General features: G+C 56.1%; 3 protein-coding genes, 1 long non-coding RNA gene and 1 other non-coding gene across 7 annotated transcripts in view; 2 read left to right on the top strand and 3 right to left on the bottom strand.

The window, feature by feature from the left end:
• Positions 1 to 16,151, top strand: part of PHB2 (prohibitin 2) — a 167,319-nt gene that overhangs the window by 24,445 nt on the left and 126,723 nt on the right. The window lies entirely within an intron of this gene.
• C1H12orf57 (chromosome 1 C12orf57 homolog) lies at positions 1,331 to 2,358 on the bottom strand. 3 transcript variants are annotated; one of them, XM_067004885.1, is made up of 3 exons: positions 2,232 to 2,358; positions 1,750 to 1,926; positions 1,331 to 1,678 (listed from the first exon to the last, which is right to left on the bottom strand). In XM_067004885.1, the coding sequence occupies exons 2-3, from the start codon at positions 1,871 to 1,873 to the stop codon at positions 1,530 to 1,532; spliced, it is 273 nt and encodes a 90-aa protein (XP_066860986.1). In that variant the 5' UTR covers positions 1,874 to 1,926; positions 2,232 to 2,358; the 3' UTR covers positions 1,331 to 1,529. The 3 variants fall into 3 exon arrangements, with proteins under 3 accessions (XP_066860986.1, XP_047907536.1, XP_047907535.1); XM_048051579.2 differs by lacking the exon at positions 2,232 to 2,358 and adding an exon at positions 2,084 to 2,196; XM_048051578.2 differs by lacking the exon at positions 2,232 to 2,358 and adding an exon at positions 2,002 to 2,141.
• Positions 2,130 to 2,188, bottom strand: LOC125180593 (U7 small nuclear RNA). Its single transcript, XR_007159283.2, has one exon. It is a non-coding gene; the product is annotated as a U7 small nuclear RNA (small nuclear RNA).
• ATN1 (atrophin 1) lies at positions 2,827 to 10,810 on the bottom strand. Its single transcript, XM_048051564.2, is given in 10 exon segments — positions 2,827 to 3,900; positions 4,440 to 4,620; positions 4,906 to 5,049; positions 5,764 to 6,481; positions 6,572 to 6,794; positions 6,875 to 7,383; positions 7,385 to 8,878; positions 9,956 to 10,069; positions 10,435 to 10,572; positions 10,769 to 10,810. Coding segments are annotated over 10 exon segments (3,582 nt in total). The 5' UTR covers positions 10,796 to 10,810; the 3' UTR covers positions 2,827 to 3,866.
• Positions 10,866 to 15,630, top strand: LOC136791835 (uncharacterized). The gene is made up of 3 exons (XR_010834682.1): positions 10,866 to 10,999; positions 14,437 to 14,645; positions 15,230 to 15,630. It is a non-coding gene; the product is annotated as an uncharacterized lncRNA (long non-coding RNA).

Below are 16,151 nucleotides of genomic sequence, written 5' to 3'. Positions count from 1 at the left end.
CTCCCTGTTGCCAGTCCTTGCAACATCCTGCTGCTATTTTTGTCATTAGGTCTGACACCTTTGGTCACTCATTCAGGCAGAAAACAACAATACAGCCACAGAAGTTTCTGGTAGGAGCATGTGAGAGAGTTAGCGGTACTGACCTGTTGGTGACAGTGGTCTGGTTGCAACCACTTGCCGAACAGCACCACGTTACATCCAGCATCGCATTACCTAGTATGTTTCAAGGAGCACATTTATAAGTGCTTGCTCTTGCAGAGAGATTTTGACAAATTAGACGGCTGGGCTATCAACAACCATATGAAATCTAACAACAGCAAGTGCTGGATTCTGCAGCTGGGATGAGGCAACAGTGGCTATACGTACAGACCGGGGGAGGAGAGCCTGGAGATCAGCCCCACAGAAAGGGATCTGGGGTTTTGGTCAACAACAAGTTGAGCATGAATCGAGTGTTCCCCGGCAGCCAAAAGGGCCAACAGTACTATGGGGTACACCAGCATTGCTAGTTGTTTGAGGAAAGGGATTGTGCAGCTCTGCTCTGCACTGGTGCAGCCTCACCTTGAGCGCTGTATTCAGCTTTGGGTGCCACAATATATGAAGGACATAAAACTGTCAGCGTCCAAAGGAGGGCTATGAAGATGGGAAAGTGTCTGGAGGGCAAGACAAGGGAGTAAGGGCTGAGGTCCCTTGGTTTGTTCAGCCCAGAGCAGAGCAGGCTGAGGGGAGGCCTCATGGCGGCCTGCAGCTCCCTCACGAGGGGAGCGGAGGGGCAGGCACTGAGCTCTGCTGTCTGGGGACAGCGACAGGACCCGAGGGCATGGCATGGAGCTGGGACAGGGGAGGGTCAGGCTGGGGGTTAGGGAAAGGTTCTGCACCCAGAGGGTGGTCGGGCACTGGGACAGGCTGCCCAGGGCAGTGGTGATAGCAGCAAGCTTGTTGGTATTCAAGAAGTGTTTGGACAACACCCCTAGACACATGGTTTGAATTTTGGATGGTCCTCGGTGGCGCCAGGAGTTGCACTCAGTGATCCTTGTGGGTCCCTTTGAACTCAGGATATTCTATGATTCCAGATGAGGCTTAGCATCTCTTACATGACGTTTAAAAAAGTCAGTCACTTAGGTGCCAAGCCTTGTGCTTTCATACTAAGGTTCGCAGTAGCAGTTATATTTCTGCATAAGTTGGTACACACCAGCCCCTTGTAACAGTAGCTCAGGTTTCATCAGATGAAACTTCAGATATGAAGCGGACATCACTCTAACTGCTCCTGAGTCAGGGAGAAGGATCTGTACCCAAAGATCAGCTCACGTCCCTTCATAAACCACTAAGGGCATTTTCAAGACGGTTTTTTATTCGCAAACGGACAAACACACACGCACAAAGAAGCCAATTCCTTTCGGATCAACACCTCCCTCGTTCAGCCTCTCCCTTCCTCAGGGCTGCCGGGCCAGCAGCGCAGGCAGCCTGAGTCCACGCGAAGCCATCTCCGCTCGGAGCGCCGCAGAGCACCGGGGCCGGCGGAGCTGCGGGTTTCACGAGGTGGCCACTCCGCCGGTGCCGGCGCCGTGCGGCGGCAGGGTCATGGGCGGCAGGAACATGGCCTTGAGCTTGCCGGACATGCTGGCGATCTCCGGGTCCTGCGACTCGTAGGACTTGATCAGCCGGGCGAACTTGAGGACCCCTGCAAAGGGAGCGGCTGGGCAGCGGGCGCGGGGCAGGGCTCAGCCCGGCGGGGGGGAGCACGGCACCCACCTTCGCCGTCGCTGCTGAAGCCGTAGGCTTTGATCACGTCCTGCTGGATCTGCGTGGCCACGGGCAGCAGGAACTGCAGCATCTTGCCCATGTCGTTGCACGCGTTGTCCCGGGCCTCGTCCATGCGCTGCGCGTTCTCGGGCGCCCCGAACGCCTTGATCACCTCGGCCAGCACCACTGCGGGCACACGCGCGGCTCAGCGGCGGACCCGATACGCGCCCCGAGCCGCCCGCGGGCCCCCCCCCGCCTCACCCTTCGCCTGCTCGGCGCTCAGCGGCGCGGACGGGCCTTGTGCAGACGCCGCCATTTTAACCCCCCCGCCCCCTCAGCGTACCGCGACACCGCGCATGCGCGGCCCCAGCCTGTCATTACACCTCAGTGGCGGCTTCCCGCGGGCGGGAAACCTACTGGACAAATACTAAAAGAGCTGAAATCACTGCAATGATGCCGGCCCGCGCCGCACCCACACCACTCCCACCCACCGCGAGGTCACGGTGAGGGAAGAGCTTTCTGTGGAGTGTCCCCCAGGCGGTTCCCCGTGCTGCCCCCCGTGCCTAGCACCGCTCGGTCCCCGCCGCAGCGGCGCAGCTCCGCGCAACTTGGCCCCGCCGCGCAGCGCCGGCCGTATGCAAATCTCGCGCTCCCGATTGGCTCAGCGGCCGCGGGTGTGTTGAGCGGAGCGCCGCGATTGGCGGGAGCGGGGCGGAGGGGGGGCGTGGCTTCAGAAGGCCCCGCCCCCAGCAGCGGTGGGCGGGGGCTGGTGGCGGCGGGGAGCCGCGGTCCCCTGGGGGGGGGGGGGGGGGGGGGGGGAGCGGGGGGATGGGGGGGGCGCTGCTGGCCCCCCCCCGGCTGCGGTAAATGAACACAACGGAGGCTGGTTCCGGAAGGGTGGTTTTTTTTTGTTGTTGTTTTTTGTTGTTTGTTTGTTTTTGCTCATTTGTTCGCTTTTTTAAGAGCTTCATATATATATTTTTATATATAAATTATTAGCATGTGGTTGGGGGGGCTGGGGGGGGAGGAATCGGGAGGGCGCAGGGGGGTGGTGTTGCGGGTGTGTTTCCACAGCTGCGCTGCCGGTTGGTTTTCTCCTTCCGTTTAATGGATAAGTAAATATATATATATATATATATACGGGGGCCGGGCGGGTTATACAACCGTGAGGTCGGACACGCACGCGGGGGTAAGGGGGGCGAAGGGGGGGTCACAAGTTGCTACATAAAACTGCCACGTCTATAACAGGATGTGCATGACTTAAAGTACACCGAGGAGAAGGGGGGCGAGGGGCAAGGGGGCCGCCGCGGCCTCGGGGTGGGACGGTCCCGGGGTGCGACCTCGCGGGCCCCCATCGGCGCTCCCGGTGGGGCTGGCAGGGTACAGGGGTGGTGGCTGCTTGACGAGTCCGGGCGGTGGTGCTTCGCACCTCGTGGCCGTATCCGTCCCCTCGAGGTGTGGGAAGGCAGCCCTACACCTTGCAGGCAAGTCTCGTGGTGCTTGGCACCCAGTTGGCCGGGACCAACGCCTTGGCATCAGGCAAGAGAAGCCGTCTTTGAAGGGGTCCAGTAATGCCGCGTTTGCATCTGAAGGGATTTCGGAGATTTGGAAGCCACGCCGGAAAAGTCCCGCTTTGTTTTTCTGTCTCACTAAGCAGTATCTTACATCTAAAGTGTGTGTGGGGGGGGGGGGAGGAGGCGTCTTGAAAAAAGGCTCTGCTGGGTTTTGCATCATGAACGTGAAGTCCTGCAATGCTTTACGCTTTTTACTTAACATAACTTCCCTCAAAACAAAGGATGGAGCTGCTGCAGTCTTGAATTCACACCAGTCTTTGTCTTTTTGAGCTCTTTACGACGCTGGTTTCAGCCACTTCAGAGCCGTGCTGAAATCGCGTGCCAATCATTTGGCGTCTGTCGCTGGCGTTTCGATCCCTCCCTGTTTTCTTTTCTCCACTTTCTGCTCCCAGGATGCCATCCTCTACTTTCGTCCCATCCTCTCTTGCAGTCTGCTGCATGGTAGGATCAAGATGTGTAACTCTGCAGCTTCCCCTCCCCCGGGATTTGGCTGATTGATTGCTCCTCTTCAGAGAAAGACATGAGGATGTCGTGTTGACAGTAGGAGTCCATTTAAAGGGGTTTGTCACTTTCTTTCTTCAGGTGACTAGGATAAAGACGAACAAGGTGATTATGAGGGAGAAGACGCAGGGATAAAAGATGTAGTATTGTGCACTGCCTTTTGCTAGCCTAGTCCTGCATGACAGTGCAGATTTGGAAAACCCTGCAAATCCTTCAAGGAAGAGCTGCTATCCAAAACAAAATACTGCATTTCTCTCCCAACGTGCTTCCCTGTGCACTCGCGAAAGCCTCACCTTGGCAAAAGCATGCAGCCCTTGTGAATGTTTGGTATTTTGGCACAGGTATCAGTTAGTCACAACTGCATTATCACGTGTGAAACACGCTGGGTTTCCCCCCCTGCTGAGGACAGGAGCTGAAACCCCACAGCAACCTCTGGCCAACAGCGACCTCCCCTATGGGGCTGTGCCCCATAGCAAGCAACCCCCGCACCCAGCGTGGGGCCACGCTGGAGCCACCCACCTACAGGGAAACATGCCCCTGGCCCCCCACTTCTGCCCTCCTCGGGCCAAGGCTGGCCAGCATTAGTATGTGAGCAAAGAGCGTTCTGCGAGCGGGTCCGTGCACCTGTAGTAATCCTCCTGCGTGGGGAGCGGCACTCCGTGCAGAGGGTGGTGGGCGTGAAGCCACTGCTGCTGCTCCAGAGCCAGGCGCTGCAGCTCAGCTGACTGCGCGTGCATGGCCTGGAGCTGGTGTGCTGCTGACATGGGCGCAGAGAGAGACCCCGGCAGGTCCCTGTAGGGTGCAGCTGCAACCGCAAACGAGAGAATAAATGAGTTAGTATAACAGCTCCGTCCTTGCCTGTGGTCCCACAGCCCAGCTGAGGCTCTGCGGCACTTACTCTTCCAGCCCTGCCAACGTGCAGGACTCGCTCAGCCCCTGATACTGCAGGCCTGTCCTACGCCACGCCAGAGCTCTGTCTATCTATAATAAACCTTCGTCGGGTCTGGCGACCCCCTTGCGACCACCCTGCCCCTCGGAGCTCTGCTGACGCTCTTCAAAGGAGACCAGCAGACCCCGCGAGCATTCTTACCGAAAAGCTGGTGGCGCAGCACTTCGTTCTCATGTAGGGGGTGAGGGAGAAGAGGGTTGGGGATGGTTCCAGCTGGGTACGGTATCCGAGTGAGATGCGATCCCGAGGCAAGTGGGTCAATAAGGGGGTGAACAGAGGCTGAGGCTGGGAAGAAAAAGACATCAAAAGCTCATTGTCCCATGCTTTGCAAGTCACACAGGGAAGGCGCAACAACGAAACAGACATGGAGATGGTCATTTTGTGTTAGGGGTGGAACGAATGACTTCAACGCCGGGCAACGCAGTAACATCTCCTTTTGCCTGCATTGAATTTCACACGCAGCAGTCTGGCATAGCTCTGTCCCCATATTCCTCAGGGAGAAGTACTGCTCCTTAGAGCCAATTCTGAAAGGACCTGCAAGTCTGCACTACTCTCCCCAGTATTTTGGACTCACCGCCAGGCCTTTAATTTGTACCTGTTGCTATCTCTGAGTAGTTGTGGACGATTAGCATGGGTGTCTGTGACTCAGCTACCAGATCCCACTGACATCTCACAGTACCCCAGCAGGCACAGCACTTTTTTTTTTCTATTACATTGTAGTCTGGACTTTGCTTCCATGAGATTTGCATCACTAAACTGCTTTTACCTTGCTGTCCTGTAGGACGAGGAAATGGGACTACACCTCAGTTCTGAGGTCGGTGTCTTATTGGGAGTGCGGACGAGGCCAAACGACCACGAGGCTGACCTTCTCTGCCTGAAGATGCGGATCTGGGGCCCTCAAAGTCTTGTGTCAGCAGAATGTGGGCTTCGCCACGACAGAGGGAAGGAGTGCAAGGGGGGGGCAGCAGGAAGCGGAGCACTGCTTTGCGCCGTCCTTACCTGCGTGTATGGCATCCTGCTGGTGGAGGTGGAGGTGGGAGTGGATGTGGGAATGCTGATGGTGATGGGGTGTCACATTGAGCATCTGCAGCCGGGCCAGAGGGTCGTTGCTGAGAGCAGCCACCCGCTCGGCATGCTGACGCTCGGCCGCCAAGCGCTCGGCGTAGGACATGTCGGGGCGCAGGGTCGGGCCGGCTGCCAGCGCCAGCCTCTCCCGCTCCAAGTGGCCCAGCCCTGGGTGGAAGGGAAAGGCAGGATGAAGGCCGGGGGCCGTCTGCAGACTCAGCCCGCCGTGGCGTGGGAATGGATCCATGGCAGCAGCCGGCACGGCGTGGAGCTGCTCCAGCTCGGCTGGCTTGACTTCAAACCCAGGCTTGAGGCGCTCGCGCAGGTCGCGGTCCCTCAGGTCTCGCTCGCGGGCTTCCCTCTCCCTCAGCTCTCGCTCCCGCGTGGCTGGGTCGCTGCTGTAGATGGCCGGCACGTTGTAGCCCAGCAGGCCCGGGTCGACGGCGCCCAGCGGCACGTAGAAAGGGTGGTTGCGGTTGCTGGGGGACATGACGTGGGGCCGCGCGTATTCGCTGAGCGTGCGGAGGGCCGGGGTGTCGGGGCCCAGGTAGGGCGGCACGGTCGCGACGGCGCTGCCCTGCTCAAAGGAGGGGCGGTGGGGGACAGGCCCGAGGGACGAGCACTCCACCGGCCGGCCCTCCTGGGCCATCTTCTGCAAGACAGAAGAGAAACAACGTCAGGGTCCCAGCGGGGAACCAGCAAGGGCATCCTCGAGCGCCGGCTGTGCCCCCACCACGCCTACCACGCTCCTCTCCAGCTCCCGCTCCTTCTCCCGCTCCCGTTCCTTCTCTCGCTCTCGCTCCCGCTCCCGCTCCTTCTCTTCCCGCGCCTTCTGCTCGGCCTCTCTCCGCACTTTCTCCACCAAGTCCGCCCTTTTCTTGGCCAGCTTGGAGCCGTCCAGGGGTACAAAGTACAGGTCCGTGCGGGAGCAGGAGTTGAAGCCGCGGTCCAGGTGCTTGTTGAACCTGGGAATGAGAAGGGAAGCGTGTCGGTATGGCAGGGGGACAGGGCACGGGGACGGGGACGGGGACCCCGCTGCCCCCACCTGGCCGACTGGCTGGCATGACTTGGCACATCCACCACCTTGGGGGGTGGCGAGGGGCTGCGAGCGGGCGGCACAGGGCTCTCAGGGGGCTCGTACTCCTCCGACGGCTCCTGCTTGATCTGGGCAGCACTGAGCGGCAGCGGGGGCGGTGGGGGGGCTGGGGCAGCCATGCTCCCCGCCAGCGGTGGGGCAGGTGGGGCTGGTGAGGGGGCTTTGTAGCCACCGGCCACTGGGGAGGAGGCCACACGGTAGCCGGGGGGGGTTGCTGCCCGGAACGGGGCAGCCGAGGAGGCTGGGGGCGAGCCTGGCTTGTAGGGCGCTGGGGGCTGGAAGGTAGGGACAGGGGAAGCCGCCCGCTTCCCATACGGGGCCACGGCCGAGGGGGGCACCGGGGGCGAGATGGTCTTGTAGGGGGCCGTGGAGGGGGAGGCCATGGTGGCGATGACGGTGGAGAGGGTGGTGGCTGCAGAGGTGACTGGAGGGCCAGCCCCGTGGGCTGGGGAAGGGGGGTGGCGGTGGGGGGAAGGTGTAGGTGGCAGGACTCTGCCCCTGGGGGTGAGTGCACATGGCGGGGTAGCTTCCCTGGGAAGAGGTGGAGGAAGAGGAGGAAGAGGAAGAGGAGGAGGAAGAAGAAGAGGAGGAGGAGGAAGGAGCGGTGGCAGAGGGCGCCTGGCTGTAAGTGGCCTGGCTGTGGGGAGGGTAGAGACGCAGCCCGTACGTGGCATGAGAAGGGTGATGGCTGTTGGACTCTAGGGCATGGGGATAGCCCCCAGAGGACTGGGGGGGGGGCGCTGCTGCTGCTGGGGAGACCCCCCCGCCGCTCCCATGGCCGTGGTGGTGCTGCTGGGGCGGCTGCTGGTGATGGGGAGACTGACTGGGGAAGGAGGCCGCGGGGTGGGAGCTGGCATTGCCCAGGGGACGGCTGTAGGGGGGTGGCCCCTGGCTCCAGACAGGCTGGGAGGGCAGCGAGGGCTGGGTGTACTTGGGGGGCTGGCTGGACACGGAGAGGCCGCTGGGTGGGGGGAAGGAGTGCCCGTAGGAGGCCGTGTAACTGGGCAGGGGCTGGGCTGGAGAGGGCTGAGGGTACTGGGCGGAGGAGCTGGAGGTTGGCAGAGATGGAGGGGCGTAGGGGTAGCGTGAGGGGGCCAGGGGCTGCGCCTTGTCCTGCCCCATGCCGTGGGGTGACGGGAGGTGCCCGCTCAGAGCCTGCCCCGCCATCCCCGGGGAGCTGGAGGCGGCCCCCACGTTGTTCAGCGGGCGCAGGGCCGGCGGGGGTGGCAGGTTGGCGGAGACGTGGGGGAAGGAAGGCGCCGAGGCCGGGGGGGCAGCCGGAGGGTTGACTGGGGACGTCTTTTGAGGGGGCAGCCCCCCAACCACCGATGCCAGGGAGATAGGGGTGGTGGGCGGCGGGTTGTGCTTGGTGCCAAGGGTCTGCTCGCGACCCCCTGATGCTGAGAGGCCCCCTGCTCCGCTGGCAATTTTGGCCCCGACCTGAACCACATTGGCCGTGGGATAGAGAGGAGCGTGGGTGGAGGAGGAGGAAGAGGAGGAGGAGGAGGAGGAGGAAGAAGAGGAGGAGGAGGGGGCAGAAGAGGCTGCAACCGCAGAAGAGGAGGAGGTGGGTGTCTGTGGGGCTTGAGCCTGGAAAATTCGGGAGGCCTGGCCCTCTAGCTGGGAGTGGTAGGGGCCCACGGGAGGGCCCTGGGGGTGGACCTCGCCTGGGAGACCAAAGCCAGGCTCAGGTGGCCGGGCCAGGTTGTCGGGAGGGGGGGCAACCGGAGGGCTCTGGGGGAAGAGCGGAGGGTGGTGGTAGGAGTGAGACGGTCCCTGGGACAGCACGGAGGAGGAGTCGGAGTCATTCTCCACACTGCCAGGGCTGTAGACGCTGGGCGAGGTGCTCCTGTTATCCTGGTCGATGTCCCGTGGGTCGCTGCTCATCTCATCGTTGAAGCTGTGGCCATCGAGGCTGTCAACATCGGACGGGGACGGAGGACAGGGTAACTCCTGAAGCAGAACGAGGAAGGAGAAGTTATGCGGTCTCCCAGACCACACGCAACACTTAAAACTCTGACCTTCATCTGCTAGCCCTGGGACTAAAAAAGCACACGGACGGAAGGAGACTTCATCTGGTAAGGCATAAAAAGCACCAGACCTCCTGCCTCTCCCCAGAGCAGCAGCTCCAGTGCTCCCAGGCACTTCATGAGTCCCACACACCCGGGGAGGAGGTGATGCGTGTCTTGTATTCGGAGGCGCAGGTAACCGTTACAGATGAGGCTGAGAGTTAGCGCATAGAAAAGGCCCCAGCACCACCGGGAATGGGCCGTTGGCCAAGGCACAACCCAGTGCTACCACCAGGTAGCACAAAGCAGCACACACGAACAGCAAGGGGAGGTAGTGCCGCCAGCACAGCCCCTAGACCCACAGTGGCTCTTCTGCTGCATGCAGGGCTTTCCTCATCACCTCCCTTCCTCGGCAAGGAGACCCGCTCCCCTTTGCCCCCCTGAGCATGTCCTCTCTCGGCCTCACTCCTTACCAGCGCTTCTGTGCTTCCAGTTCCCTGCTCCAGTTCCCTACAAGAGCCGAGGCTTCCTCCAACTGCCCGATCACTGACTCAGCCCAGCGCTGGCCTTTCAGAAAGGCCCTGCTTTAACTATGCATCACGCAGGTGTGAGCAGATTTTGCACATTTCGGGACTGGTACAACCACCACCTGCAGCCCTAAGCATCTGTGGTTTACGTTGTTCTGTGGGAGGAATAGAGGTAGAGTCCAACCTGACAGAAAGCTGCATGCAGAGCCGGTGGGTGACCCAGCTCCTGCCACAGAGCCGGGGAAGGCAGGGCACGCAGCAGTCCCCCTCAGACAAGGCTAAATAAAGAAAGAGAACCTTCATCTGCTCGGTTACCACTTTTGGCGGCTTTTCTGCAGCCAGCCACACGTCACTCAGGCTCTGCCTGTGTAAGACCTGTAGAGCAAAACTTGAGTTGCCAGGGCTCCCCAGCAGCCAGAATCTCAAGCTAGGCAGGTGTGAGCAGCACAGGTAGGGCCCAGTGTGTGCCAGTAACCACTGCAGTCAGAACTCACCTCGGTTTTGGTCTTTTTGGGAGCATTGCTGTCCTCCCCCTCGCTCTCCGAGATCTCTTCCGTTCGCCCCTGCTTGCTGCCTTTGGGGGCGCAGGATTCCTCCACCCGGCCTTTCTGTAAGGGAGAGGAGAACAGGGGGGTGGCAGGGCCACAGGAGAACTTACCACCCTGCCAGGCCTTCCCAGCCTGCAGCAGGCGAGACACAGCCACCACGACGCCTGTGTTGCATAGCTTAGCAGACAGTGGGGCATGGACAGCAGGATGTCGTAGCGAGCCAGAGAAAGGCAAAAATCAGTATTAAAAAGGGCAGGTGAGACTGAAAACTGGTTTGTAGGAAATATTGGGAAGTGCAAGGTGCTGAGGACAAAAGAAGGGCTCCCACCCATTCCAAGTAGCTAACACAGCATGGGTTGCGTAGTAGATCCCATAGGGTCCGCATGGCTGGATCCCCCCCGTGCTCGCCTACTGGCTTATACTACCTTTGTCGCTTGTCGGGACTTCTCAGCTTTGCCATCGCTGCTGGAGGTGCTGACGCCGCCGGGGGAAGCTCGACCCCGTGACCTGAGCTCCTCTCGGGGCCCTGGAGTCTCTTTCTTCCGTCCACTCCGCATTGACATCTAGAGAGGGATGATCAGATCAGTCCTGCTTTGCACCTCGCTCCACTCCTGCCCTGTCTCCTATCCTCCCAACGCCCTGAACCCGTGGCCCTGGCACTCCACCATACCAAACTCATGGTCACTGTCTTTGCTGTGAACCTCAGTCCCACCCCACTGCTCCTGCTGGGTTCCCAGCTCCCTCTCCCATCCCAAGTACCGAGTCCTTGTTCTGTCGTGTCTTCATTCTTTTGGGTGCGGGACCCCCATTCTCCTTGGCCCGGTTTGATGAAAACATAAATTTTTATCGCTCCGCAGCTCCCTTCTGCTATTCCTGGGGAGACTGAGATGGAGAAGAGCAAGTCTTCTGGAACGGAGGGCTTACACCAGCACTGCAACGAGATCCTGGTGTGTACTGAAAGGCAGACAAGGAGATGGGAGGGGAGAAAGAGTGAGTATACTGTGTGGGACATCCTTTTGTGGTTTGTTATTGAAGTATGACAAAACTATTGCTGTTTCTTTTGTTATTATTCACAGATGCAAGGATCTTTACCAAGAATGCAATAAACTTTCCCATCAGTAGGGGAAAAGATTAGGCTGCTGTCATCTCTGATTTCCAATTTCTAGGATTGATACACACAACGCAAGGCAGTCGTGATGCAACAATAACTTTTTGGAGGAAGCAGGGAGGAATGGTTATCAGTATGTTGATTTTTCCCTGAAAACATTTTAGCATTTCCATTTCCTTGTTTATTTGATCTTAAAAGAGAGAGATGATAAAAAAATATAATAGGAGAATGCTTTAAAAAGATCCTAATGGCTATTCTTCTAACTTCAGAAGTCCCTTTTTGCACTCGTCGTCAGTGCATTAAGTTACACTATCACTAACTGGCCATGTGCTGTCATTAGCTAACTCTGTGTAATGAGCCCCCAAAGGTCTTTGCTGCAAAGAGTATCGTACAGCCCTGGCCTCCCCAGAGCATACGCACATGCACACATGTACCAGCCTGTTATGCAGAAAATGTGACGAGTCCTGCTCATGCTGTTCAGTGTCCAAAGTACACAAATAGGTACAAGAATATGCATTCAGCTTTGATTTTGCATGACGCAAACAGAATCAACACTGTTGAGGTTGGAGCATCTCCTTAGGCCTCCTTCCTCCCCATACACTGGGTTGTTGCCAGAAATGCACAGCACATCCTTGCACTTTGCAACAGGAGGAAGATTTCCAGGCTCCCTCTGAATAAACTTGCAGATTTGTGCTGTGTCCTGAAAGCACGGATATTTAGATATTTAACACCTCACGATGCCACACAGCTCCTAGTTCAGAGTATGAAAGCACCATGATTGTGTTAGCCCGGGAATTGGGCTGGGGTGTTTCAGTACTGCTGCTACCGAAGTTAGTTTGCATGGCTCCAGCTCAGGACCCTTTGCATCGCCCCATACGGCAGAGGTGGAACCAAAGACACTGCCCTCCCCCAGCCTGTTGTATGAGCTCCCTTACTCAGCATCTGGGATGGACAATCTGCAAGAGAATGAAATGTGTCCCATGGATGAGGCATCAGGTGAACACACTCACCCACATCTTTTGGGTTATATGCTCTGCTCTGCAAGCATTTGGAATAAGTGTAAGACCACCCGAAAGCTGGGACTCCTGGAGGCCATGCCAGATCTGAAAAGATCGGCTTCTAGCCAGCCAGTGCTGGAGTCTAGATGCGTTTCTCTCAAAAGGGAGCTGAACCCAGGGATCAAAGGAAAGGCATGGGGTGGGAAAGCCCCTGCTGCTGCTGTGCAGCCTTGCTGCTGAGCTGTGTGGCACCAGGGTCACCGCTTTCCACTGCTTCCATCTCCCTTTCTGTAAAAAGGAAGTAATTACCCCGACCTGCCTCTTATGGGGTTCCTCATCTTCCCTGGCCAGCACCGAGACACACTCATACAGAAGGTACTTGGGAAGAACGGGGGATTGTTTGTTTTAATTTCATTAATATTTTATTTGACCCTCACCATGAAAGCCACAGGGGACTCATCCAGCGTTAATTCCCCCACACAACAATTCATTAGCTTAGACCTCTTCTTTAACAGAAAAATAGTTCGCATTGCTTGAAAACTGACCTAGCGGAGACAGAGCACTCTCCCGATCCCTGTGAACTGACACCTTTTGAAGCCTTGCTTTTCTGACATAATTTGGTCTTTGGTTGCTAATTCAGCCAGTTACACTGACGCTATACCCTATTCTAGATAAGCATCTAGAATTAACATTTCTGACATGAAACAAGCACGGTAAGGTGACCCCAGCTGAACACCACCTCAGCGCACGCCATCTTGGCAGCCTGCTGGTATCGGCTCGGCTCCGACTGAATGCACAGCACTAGCAACAGCGTGTTACTGACACGTTGCTGCTCCTTATTTCACATTCAGCAGCGATGCCACTCGCAGCTCCCACTCTGGGCATTGTAACGGGGTGCAGAGGTCTCACTTTGGCTATCCAGTAGCTCCAGAACAACAATGATGGTCTTCTGTCCAGAGAAGTAAATCAGAGAAATAGTATGCAGGCAACCACTTACTGAAACTTCCCTTTTTAAAGGAAATACCAACCCAGTATTTTTCTCAGCTGCCGCATACACAGTACCAAACAAAGCCAGAAGCAAACAGGTACATTTCAGTAGACAATAATTAATCACCGGGGCAGAAGTTTCTGCTACTTAGAGGGTTAAGGCTTTTCTAAAGCAGAACTGACCCATGCGTTATTTGGCTCAGCATAGCATCAGCTATGTCAGAGGTCAGAGCAGAGGATCACAGCGCTGCTTCTAATCTGAATGTGTGTGAAATAAAAGCAGTATGAGCCCTGACAATTAATAAAGTGGCAAAACCTGGGTTACACCTAACTCTTCCCACTACAGACGATCCCTCTAAATGCCTCATGAGTTCTTACCGCTCTGTGGTTTTGGAAAGGAAATATTTGGCAGTGGTGCTGCCCAAACGGATAACCTTTTCCTGGCCTCGTGGAGCCCTTTATAGGTTTGATTGAGTTATGAGGCACTGCGAATTGCCATTTTCTGTTTGTGTTTCACATAACCCAGCTCAGCCTGGCGCACTGCCAAGCCCCCTCCATATTCTCCTGCAAGCCCTGGTACAGCCTCCTGCACGCTCAACAGGCATCCCCCATGTGTCATCCAAAATGGATCCCACTCCTCCTCCCTGCCAGCTCCGGACGGTTCTCACCCCAGGGGGACTGTCCACATCGGGGGCTGCTCTGCTCTTGTGGGACCCGATAAACTCTGCCCTTCGCAGGCTGCAGTGCGGAGTGCCTCTTTCTTAGAAAGTCGCGTGAATGTTTGTCCCTGGTTCAGTACAGCACTTACACATTAGACTGAGGTTCTGAGCAAATAAATGTTTATAGATGGCGGCAGAAGCAGAGGAAAGGGAAACAGTACCAGTTTGTCTAGGATGGTGTTTGGGGGCATATGGGTGTCGCCTGTTTGTCATTTACGACCCCAGCCAAGCAGGGAGACAATTTCAAGTGAGACAGGGAAGCCTGGGAGATGCCCCCAGGATCCACCCAGGGCTGAAGGGCTTTGTCACTTTGGCTGGTGCCCAACAGAAGGGTCAGCTCCAGCACAGGCAGCCCAACTGCAGGGCCCTAGTCTGCTTGAGAAGGTTAAATGCCAGCTGAGGTCCAGCTAGTCCTGCCTGGGTGTAACGGCAGGAGAAGGGAGGGCTGAAGGCTCCCAGTATCCACACCACTTAGGAAAAAGAGCTACCACAACTGTTACTTTATCAGCTTAACAAAATTAATCTGGTCTTTTAGCAGAATTAAACTGATTCTCCTCTGCAATTCATTAGCTCCCACATTCACATCCCTGTTTTTCTCTCCCTCCTTCTCCAAAGGGACAGGTCGGCACTGGAGGGAGGAACCAGGGTGGCGAAATGAACACAGCTGCTTTGTAACACATGGCAGATGCTGGCAAGTGTCCTGAAAGCAAGATGGAATGACACCCAATGGATCCCTCAGAAGTGAGTGCCCACTGGAGCAGTATAGCCAGGGGACATGCACTCGAGGGTGGGACGTCAGTAGCTGATGCATCTTACACTGCCCAGTGAGTAGTGATCCCAGGCAACACATTTTTAATTCCTGTCCCCACTTCCCTTACCTATAAAATGAAGATTCTGAGATTTAATTGGGGTTAACAGCTGCGTAGTACCTTGAAAATATAAAGTTTTACCTACAGTACTGCAGTTAGACATCCTGACGCATGACATTTCTGAACGGCTAATTACCTGACTTCATGCTCAAACCCTGGTGTTTCAGCATAGGGCACGCAGGAGAGAGGGAAGGGAAAAGGTGCTGTGTTCAGCGATAGATAGCAATAAATGAGTAGGTCAGGGTTCAGGTTGCATGTCACATTCTTGTTGTCAATCCTCTGATATGTACCCTAAGTGTGACTCTATTGTAAAAGTGAAAATGTTTGTTTGAATTAACAGATTAGGATGCCAAAATGGTAGAATACCAAGATGGCAGTGGGCAAGTGCTTGTGGCTAATACTATCTTGGTTGTGAATATTCCCATGACTTGCATTTTTTAATTTTTTTTTATGTAGTAACTTTTGTTATGAAGAAAAATGTTTATGTGACACTGAATGAAAGGTAGTTATTGATGCAGGCATTTTTCTGTCTCCTACAGAGTAATTACAACACCTGGTTGCAGGGGCCGTGAACTCAGGCTGGAGAACAGATTAGTGAAGGAGTAACATGGCAGACCTGGTCAAATAATCATGCTCCAGTTACAGTTCTTGTCCAGTGGGAGAGGTTTAACCTCATCCCTCTCTTCAACGTTACTGTGAAACTGGGGGATCCATCTTGAGCCCAGGCTGAAGGCAGTGAGCTAGCTTACAGCTTTCCCCACCCGAACTGCCAGGAGTTTTGTAACAAATCGGCTATGCTTTTCCCTGACCCTCTCCAGCCTCTCTGCCCACTTCCAGCCCCCACCTCCTGCTGCACGCTTCCCCAGCCACCTGTACCTCTCTGCAGGCCCAGGACACTGCAGTGCTCATCAGGGCAGGCAGCAGCCTGAGCTATGGTCAGCCACAGCCAACACACCAAGTGTGGTCTGCTCCTGTAGGAGACTCCCGCACACCTGCGCCCCAGGATCAATGAGCTGGGAGGGCTGTGCCCAGAGCAACTCAGAAGCGCACACCGGATGGGAGCATCGCACCACCTCTGCAGGGAGGCTTGGCAGCACTGGGTTGCATGGAAAACGTAGACTGAAATGCCACGCAACCGCCACCTGCGACGGACGTCGAAACTGCTGTTAGTGCTCAGAGTATGTGAAGTCTGTATAAAAACAGAGATGGTTTTCAATTTTTGTCGTCTCCTGTAAATGAATCAGTTTTATGTTAGCAATGTACTGGAATTTCATTGCGTTCTTCTAGGTAAACTAAATTCACCAAAATATCATATAAAATGGGTCACTACGGAATGTTTTAAAATAAACTTAGCCAGTATATATAAATGTGCATTTTCAGAAACTTCATTCTGTTCCGAAGGTTAAATTACACATATTTTAATACACAATGTGAGTGAACACTCTAGGGTTTAGATCTACC

The sequence above is a fragment of the Anser cygnoides genome, chromosome 1, assembly GCF_040182565.1.
Source record: "Anser cygnoides isolate HZ-2024a breed goose chromosome 1, Taihu_goose_T2T_genome, whole genome shotgun sequence".
Taxonomy (NCBI): Eukaryota; Metazoa; Chordata; class Aves; order Anseriformes; family Anatidae; genus Anser; species Anser cygnoides.
Note: the sequence above shows the minus strand (reverse complement) of the source record. Positions and strands in the feature narration are given on the sequence as shown.